At 40.7% G+C, this 9,129-nt stretch overlaps 1 protein-coding gene across 2 annotated transcripts in view; it reads left to right on the top strand.

The window, feature by feature from the left end:
- The first annotated feature begins 1,050 nt into the window (after positions 1-1,050).
- Positions 1,051-9,129, top strand: part of sf3b3 (splicing factor 3b, subunit 3) — a 34,443-nt gene continuing 26,364 nt past the window's right edge. Inside the window, exons 1-8 of one of the 2 annotated variants that reach the window (XM_054777327.1) lie at positions 1,051-1,165; positions 1,720-1,860; positions 3,960-4,115; positions 4,307-4,477; positions 5,412-5,584; positions 5,778-5,919; positions 7,176-7,288; positions 7,974-8,111. In XM_054777327.1, coding sequence (XP_054633302.1) covers positions 1,791-1,860; positions 3,960-4,115; positions 4,307-4,477; positions 5,412-5,584; positions 5,778-5,919; positions 7,176-7,288; positions 7,974-8,111 — 963 coding nt within the window. In that variant the 5' untranslated portion in view covers positions 1,051-1,165; positions 1,720-1,790. The remainder of the gene's footprint in view (positions 1,166-1,719; positions 1,861-3,959; positions 4,116-4,306; positions 4,478-5,411; positions 5,585-5,777; positions 5,920-7,175; positions 7,289-7,973; positions 8,112-9,129) is intronic. The other variant, XM_054777328.1, reaches the window with a different exon arrangement.

The raw sequence follows: 9,129 nt of genomic DNA, 5'->3' as shown, positions 1-9,129 counted from the left end.
CACAGGCAACTGACACGACTTTGTTTTCATTCGTCACCGCAGCGCCACGGCGTTTTCACACTGCGGGTCGCTGAGCGTCTACTGAGCGTTTGCTGACTTTGATAGGGAAGTGTAGAGTGGGTTGTTCCACTGGGCGAAACTGGACGGTCATTGGATAAATGCTGGGTTTTGTCCCGCCCATCGGACGCTCAGCCTCTCTGGGGGTCTATGGGGCAGTGGGCTGGCCCGACCGCTCGCTTTCTGCATGATGATTGGATAATCTGTTTGAGGCGGAATCCTTTTTTGATTGACAGTGAAAGGAGCGAATCAGCGATCTTGAAATAAACCTCCACATACAAAATACAATAATTTATTTTTATTACATACATAAGCAAAAGCTACTATTGGTTCTCATTCAAATCCTTTGCCCCCCCCAACTCTCCATTGTCCAATAACTTATTCCCTGAGTTTGTAAACAATATAACAATTTGTAAATATAACCATATAACCATCATATCATATCACTAAGTAACAAGATGAAAAACACAACAAAAACACACAGATAGCGAAAATAAACTGGTCTATCACTCGATCTGTCACGATAGTACGTTCATCAATAGATCTGAAATAATTTTTGTAGGGTTTGACAACAAAGGCATTGGATCTTACGTATTTTTATTCATCCAGCTTTGCATATTTAAAACCTTTGCTCGTTGCTGCCAGTTTGCGCATAAATAGTTATAACGGTCGGCTTGCTATAAAAAAGAATTTGCCATGAAATTACATAATGCGCTTCTTCAAAAAAGCTGCTAAACCACCGCTTTTCCCCAACCCTGACCAATAGTCGGTATCCCGTAAACATATTGTATTCCACTGGGATATTTGTTTTTGTGTATATATGCAGAGCTAATGTATTTGCTTCATAATCAACATAATAAAAAGGTCAGAAGTTAACCTTGCGCTATTTTATGGTCTTTGTCGACATCTGCGGGAATTCTTCTGTTACTACAGAATGTCACGGATTTCCTTCAGGCATTGTTTTCGCCCCCGCCTGTGACGCAGAAAGGTTGTCGAAGGACCCCAACATACGGCGGTAAGTCGTCGGCTTCCCAAGGACTGCAGGATCAACGTAACAGCACAGAGTTTGTATCAAACAAAAATCCTAATCATCTCAATTCACACAGCGGTAAATAAGATACTTTACAAATGTACTGTTTGTCCGTTAACGAACGCATATCGTATGTGAGCTAAATGTGCTGAGCTCTTGTCAGATAGAACATAAATAGCGAATACGTCCGACAAAAGTAGCGCTTTGTATGAATGGGTTTACTACGAGTAGTCTCGAGGAGATGCGTGTGCAGCCTTTAAATGTGTCCTTTTTGCCAGGGGAAGATCACTGGTAACCTTCAGCAACAGTCACTTTCATTACACATTCTAACGTCTAATTGTGATGCATTTGTAAATATATTTTTACTCGTTCAACGTCGACTTCGCCTGGCTAAGCTAGCAGTTCGGACCTACGAGTACGCTAGCAACAGTAGTGCAGCACTTACTATTGGTGTTGTGTTGGTTTCCGTGGAAAAAACACACGATGCAAGAAAATACCAATTCTCTGCATAAATTGCTATCCGTAATTTTGGTTTGTTCTGAGCGTACTGTAAATGCTCTGTACTAGCAAGAGGCAGATGTGAAATATTGTTGAGGGGAAGCACCAATCTGCCGTTCTCCATTTCTCTATAGATTGAGCTCGGCCAAGTGTGCGTTTCAGCCCCTGGAGAGGCTTGTGGGGAAGCCACGGTGAATAGTCAGCCATGTTTCTGTACAACATCACCCTGCAGCGTGCCACTGGCATCACACATGCCATCCATGGAAACTTTTCAGGTGAGTTTACAAAGCACTCGGACACACTTTTTTTTAGCCTGTCACTTGTTCCTATGTGATTGGCTTTGTATGTTTGCATAGGTTTTGGGTTTGTTTCTGTGTAACTTTCTGTCCAAAGTTTTTGATGTAACCGTTTATGATTAGAAGGCGTTCTAGACTGGTACAGTATTTAACAAGAAGCAGCTCCTTGAATCCTACACTTCCTCTTTAAATTGGCATTAATGCACCTTTTCCTTCACCTTTCTCTATAAACGGTGTCGAGTCAAGCCGTTTCACCATTGGCTGAAGTCTCAGAGCCGTAATAGATAAAGCCGGCAATGACTCTAGTGTAACGGCACAGGAATTATGTACAGCAGACATTGGCGCTGACTTGGCCTGTTTCGATAACTAATTTTGCTGGATGATAATTGTCCTGCAAATTATTGTCGGTAATAGATCTTGACAACAAACAGGCATGCACATGTCAATTTATCGAAGCCAGCAAAATGATCAACTCAGATTTTTTTTTCGTTCGATTTATCCATTATTGTGACAACATCGCACATTGGAACTTTCTAAAAGCGGGATGCTGGCTTTTCTGTAGAAAAGCAGATACAGTTGTGGCAATATCCAGCCTATGCTGGATTATGTGTAAAAAAAAAAAAAAAAAAAAAGGCTGCATATTGCTTGACCTCCTGCTGTAGCTGTGTGATGTGCTTATTTTTCAAGTTTTCTGTGGGTAAGAGCCAGTAGAACAAAACAAGAAAATACGTCCTGTTTAAATTGGGGGAAATTGTCAGCTGTAATCATTTTTAACAAAACTCTCTATTGGTATGCCGTCTCTGTTTCATCTGGATCGGATCTTGAATATAACAATGGAAAATCTCATTTGTTGAGATGCTTTCTGGGAATGCTTTGATATAGTGTAAAAAGTCAATTCAGATTAGATTAAATTGTTGCTTGCTTATGTTGGATCCTAATATGTGGAATTGAGGTAAAGTTTTGTCATAATAGGAGTGACATCTATGTTATCCTTGGCTCAAGTTTTGTCTTGCTCTGTACTCTGTAAACTTAGTTGCTTCTGAACTATACTCAACAAAAATACAAATGCAACACTTGTTTTGTTCTGATTTTTCCACAAGTTTCCACACAAAAAAGGCCTATCTCTCTCAAATGTTGTTCACAAATCTGTCTAAATCATTTTTAGCACGCATTCAGAAATCATCCACCTCGCATGTGTGACATTAATATGCTGATTAGACAGCAATGATTATTGGCTTAGGTTGGCCACTCCAAAATGTGGGGTCCGAAAACCAGTCAGTATCTGGTGTGACCATACGCCGATCCAGAGCATCACAAACATGCTCAGTGGGTGACATGTCTGGTGAGTATGCTATCCTGTGTTGCAGATCGAGTGGCCCGTAGTGGCATTAGGGTTATGGTATGAACAGGTGTATGTTATGGACAACGAACATGGGTGCATTTCATTGATGGCATTTTGAATGCCCAGAGATCCCGTGACGAGATCATGAGGCCCATTTTTCCGCCATTCATCACGAGCATCACCTCATGTTGCAGCACGATAATGCATGGCCCCACATTGCAAGGATCTCTACTTAATTCCTGGAAGATGACAGCATCCCAGTTCTTGCATGGGCAGAATCCTCTCTGGACATGTCATTGAGCATGTTTGGGATGCTATGGATCGGCGTATACGCTATTTGAGGCAAATGGTCATACCAGGTACCGACTGGTTTTCGAACCCCACATTTTGGAGTAGCCTTTTGTTGTGGCCAACCTAAGGCACACCTGTGCAAAAACCGTGCTTCCTAATCTGCGTCTTGATATGCCACACCTGTGAGGTGGATGGATGATGAATACTCACTAACATAGATGTAGACAGATTTGTGAACAATGTTTGAGGGAAATCGGTCTTTTGTGTACATAGAAAAAGAGTGACATCTTTGAGTTGGGAACAAAAGCAAAATGCGTTTTGCAGTTTTGTTGAATATAATTTGTGTGCATATTATGATACAGACATTTTGGGGTACTGAACCACTTTGGTATTTTGCTCCCATTAAACTGCTGTTGAATGAAATGTTCTTTTTTGTTTTTTGCAGGAACAAAAATGCAGGAGATTGTGGTTTCCAGGGGAAAGATCTTAGAGTTGCTGAGGCCAGATGCTAATACTGGAAAGGTGCACACGCTGCTCACGGTGGAAGTTTTTGGTATCATACGTTCTTTAATGGCCTTCCGATTGACAGGAGGAACTAAAGGTATATAATCGAGTGCAGCCACACTTTTTACAGACAAAATGGAGCGTAACCTCTAAGATTGAAAGTCTTATCCGATTAAGGGTTTGACCAAAGCTTTTGGGAAAATGCAGGGTTTCCCCTAGGATTTTTTTGAAGCTGTGGTGGTGGGCTACACTGCTATTTGACTTTAAATGACTCATGTGTGTTTGTAGATTACATCGTTGTTGGAAGTGACAGCGGTCGTATTGTTATATTGGAATACCATCCATCCAAAAACATGTTTGAGAAGATCCACCAGGAAACATTCGGGAAGAGTGGCTGTCGCCGCATTGTCCCAGGACAATTTCTGGCAGTGGACCCCAAAGGCAGAGCAGTCATGATAGGTATGTTCAGTAGGTTCATTAACTCATTCAGTACCAAAGACGTATTTATACGTTTTTATAATCCCAAACGCCCGATCCCAAAGATGTATTTATATGTCTCTTACGTATTTTTGCGCAAGAGGCAAAAAGAGGTGATGAAGCAACTGCACACTAATGTAATCACTTTTAGAACAGTTTTAAGCCATCAAAAGGGCCACAGGGTGGCAGAAGTGCATTTGATAAGAGCTCGACATGGATCATTTGCATGTAAAAACATACTCGACAGCAAGGAGGAAGTGGAAAAGCATGGAGTGTAGCGTGCAGATGGTTACGCATTATAGAGAAATTTTAACGCACGCACGTGCACACACATGGTTTAGTTCCAAATGTGAAAATTGTAAATAGTTCATGGTGTTATATTTGGAAAGAAATTGTTATTTTAATGTAAAACAATGCTTTTTTGTGTTGTTTATGTGGTGGTATAGTCGTTTAGATACTTGAGCTGTCACAAAAGTAAAACATTTGTGTCAAAGTGAAAGTTATGCTTGAAATGTATAATTTCACAAAAAGCTGGTTTTATCCCTGTTTTAGTTGGAACTGATATTTTCCTGAAACTTACCTGTGTTCTACTGTTGATTAGTAAAGAACGGAAAAAGGTACAAAAACTTTTTTTTCTAATGAAAGATGGGGAAGTCTAACCTTTCTTTTGGTAGGTTCCATGTTTATATCGCCATAGAACACAATATTCTGTGTGCCTCGAAAGATCAGTCAAAATCGTCTAAAATGGCCGATACTGAAAGGGTTGCCTTTTTGAAAAATGGCTGGGATTGAATGAGTTAAAGATTTGGACAATGTTAGCTGCTAAGAAAAATAAGCTGCTTACTTTTATTAATGTTGTCTTGGACCAGCAAAAACTGACATTAACTTAAGGTGTTTTTCCACTTCCCTCACATAGGAGCAATAGAGAAACAGAAGTTGGTTTATATTCTGAACAGAGATGCAGCTGCAAGACTGACCATCTCATCCCCACTGGAAGCCCACAAAGCCAACACACTGGTCTACCATGTAGTGGGAGTGGATGTCGGCTTTGAAAATCCCATGTTCGCTTGCCTTGAAATGGACTATGAGGTAGTGTCAAGTTAAATTATTAATTTTCACATAAACAAGCCGTGATGAGTTTATGTCTCTTCTCTGACCTTCACTGGAGAAAGATCAATATCTCTGAACGCTGATTAAAAAAAAAAGCAAATATGAGCAACTGATTTACTGTTTTTGCACATTCGTATTTTAATATCTTTATTTTGGCAACAACCCTTCCCAGGAAGCTGACAATGATCCGACGGGAGAAGCGGCGGCCAACACACAACAGACGCTCACCTTCTACGAGCTGGACCTCGGCTTGAATCACGTTGTCCGCAAGTACAGCGAAGCTTTAGAAGAACATGGGAACTTTCTCATCACTGGTAAGCAAAGTTTCTGAAGTAGTTTCACAGTTGCTGCTCAAAACTGTTGGCAGATATATATATATTTTTACTTTGGAACCTTCATTTTAGAGTCAAATTGGTAGCACATTTTTATTATTAAGTCAATATGCCATTAAGGACATTTACAGCAGGGGTGTCCAAAGTGCGACCCGCGGTTTGTTTTTTGTATTGGTACAATGTAGAAATAAAATTAAAATGAACAAAAAAAGAAATGAATAAAAATTGAATAAAAAGGCAGAATGTGAAGACAAAAAGCTGAAATGTTGATACTAATATCTAGGGATGCTCCGATCGATCGGCCACTTTAGTATCGGCCGATTTCCATAAAAAACGTGATGGCCTGGGAACGCCTTGGTGTCCTCCCGGGGGAGCTGGAGGAGAAGTCCGGGCTTCCCTACTGAGACTGCTGCCCCCGTGACCCGGACCCGGATAAGCGGAGGAAAATGGATGGATGGACGTGATCAGTATATGCCGATAATGCCTTTCAAATCTGATCGCCAAAACCGGTTGCCGTGCGGGGCCTACATGACAATTCATGTCATGACAACACAAACATGACATGAATGTGCATGTGTGTTGTGTCACTTAGGGTTGCCAACTCCCGTATTGCGCCGACAAGGGACGCACTTGGGGGTCCTGTATTGCCGCGAGAACACACCAACGGGGAGAACATGCATCCCAGTCATCTGATCCCAATCTCCTGACTGTGTGGCCAACATGCTAACCACTAGGCCACCGTGCGGCCCATTTGCTTTTCCTCTTGGTAGTTTATGATTATAACTGATTAATTCAGACTTTCTGCCTTTTTATATTATGACAAATGAGCACGACGATGCCCACACTGTTTGAGTGGAGAGCTACAACGTTGCCGGTTTGACCTGAAATTTTTCAGTGTGGATAGCCCCTAACGCTGCACATAACTGCCAGGTTGTTGATCCCTTGATCGAAAATACCTAAAATGTTTTGGTCTTATTATTGACATGGAAAGATGGCTCCTGCTTTGGCTTTTTTTTAAATTACTGTTTCATTTAATTATTATATTTAGCGTTTTCCGTGTTTTGTCTTTCCTGTCAAACATTGTGAGTGACTTAGGAGTTAATTTAGGTATGATTGAGGTGTGAGACCCAACTTACACCAAAACTCAACTTACATCACAGTCTGAGAATGAAACTCGTACTTGCCTGAGGTACCTGTGTTATTATTTCTTAATATTTCCTCTTGCATGTTTACTGTAGTTCCTGGTGGTTCCGATGGGCCCAGTGGAGTTCTGATCTGTTCTGAAAACTACATCACATACAAGAATTTTGGAGACCAGCCTGACATCCGCTGTCCCATCCCACGTCGCAGGGTGAGTCGTGCCATAGCTAAATTTTATTTATTTATTTATTTTTAAGTTTCCCGCCGAGTCATGTCTCCTGCAATTGACACTTCCTTTTTCTTTTGTAATCCAGAGGTATGACTAGGATTGAAAACATTTGGCACTGGTAAAGTTGAGAAAGTTGTAGCAAAAGTATGTTTTAACACCTATGTTATGAAACCAAAATCATTTAATTTATCCACAATCACCTAAAAAAAAATAATAAAGCCACCTGATATTTGTCTCTCTTATGCCAATAAACTGCAACTCTTGCAAGATCCAAGCATGATGCTGTTTGGTTTTACAGTATTGAACAAATCCGTGAACCTTAACGTCATCAACTTTGGTACAAAATGTAATTTTGTGTCCATATGCAAGAGATTTCCTGTAACTGGGCATGCAGACTCTGCTGCTAGTGTGGTATTTAATGAACACCTGGACAGAATTTTATTACATCTGCAGCAAAATTCTCATTGGAACTGATTACAATTTAGTTGGCAAAGTCTCTGAGACATGCATTGTTCTTTGCCACAAGTCATGCACACACGGCTGTGAGAACATGTCCAATAATGTTAAACTGATGAGAGAACAATTGCAGTGCTCATGACAAGTTGTAAAATCACATCGATTGTTGTCACCCAAAAACGCTTCATTCTTATGTTTTTCTTTCTCATAGAATGACCTGGACGACCCAGAGCGCGGTATGATATTTGTGTGCTCAGCAACTCACAAGACCAAGTCCATGTTCTTCTTCCTAGCCCAGACAGAGCAAGGAGACATCTTCAAGGTCACCTTGGAAACTGATGAGGAAATGGTGAGCTGAGGAGACAAGAGTGGATGGTCTTTTTCTGGTTTTGTGGTAAATATGTCAAGCGTAGTTTACATTGTAAAAAATAATTCTCCACTGCATGCACTGTAGCATTCACTAAATAAGCACGGTGGATCCCTGCACATTCCAGAGTCGCCAGATTTTTGGCGCAAAAGTATGTTTTTTTTTAGTTTGTTTTTTTGGAGGGTAAATGGTGGTTCATGGGAGCGAGCTGTGTCAAAAATAGGTATTTTTATGGCCGTATCAATTACTTGTGGTTTTTCACCATTGGCCGGTGGAACATAACCCTCACGAAGAGCAGGGATCTGCTGTATTACACTTAGGGATGTACCGATCTACATTTTTTGGCATCCAATCTGATTTTTTTTTTTTTTTAGTCTGGTCCAATCTGGCACCGATCTTTTTTTTTTTTTAAGCTTTTGTTACAAACATGAATTTGTGGAATTGAATATGGTTATGAAAATAGCTCTTCAAAGCATTAAAACAATGCAACCAAAGTATTGCTGAATTTAGTTTATTACTCAGCATGACTATTGTTTGGCTTTTGTAACAAAGGTCCCTAAGCCAATAAAAGATCCAATGAAAGTCCATCCAATAAAAGATAAAGTTGGAAAAAATGGCCGTGCAAAATCCTTTTAGGGTAGGACTAATCATTTGACATGGTTATAGATCAATTTGTGGTGTGATTTTGAATATGTTAATATATGTGAATATATGACATTTTTGTAGCAAACTCTCTTCAACTTAATAGTAATTTATTGACAGTCCCTAGTATAAACAACCAGAAATTAGAGCAGCACTTCCCATGCGAGCTCCCCGCACAATGACACAGCAGTCCGGGCACAGTGAGGGGGAACTACCGCTGTAGCTACGGAACCGAATAACAAACGTGGAACTAACTTCACTGTGGTACACGGCGGACATGTCTGCATGGTGTTGCATTTTCTTCTTGCGGGTGGCGGGAGTCGAATGGCAACCAGCTTTGAGGTGCATTACCGCAGCT

This window comes from Dunckerocampus dactyliophorus, chromosome 5 (genome assembly GCF_027744805.1).
Source record: "Dunckerocampus dactyliophorus isolate RoL2022-P2 chromosome 5, RoL_Ddac_1.1, whole genome shotgun sequence".
Classification (NCBI taxonomy): Eukaryota; Metazoa; Chordata; class Actinopteri; order Syngnathiformes; family Syngnathidae; genus Dunckerocampus; species Dunckerocampus dactyliophorus.
This window is presented reverse-complemented; position numbering and strand designations above follow the sequence as displayed.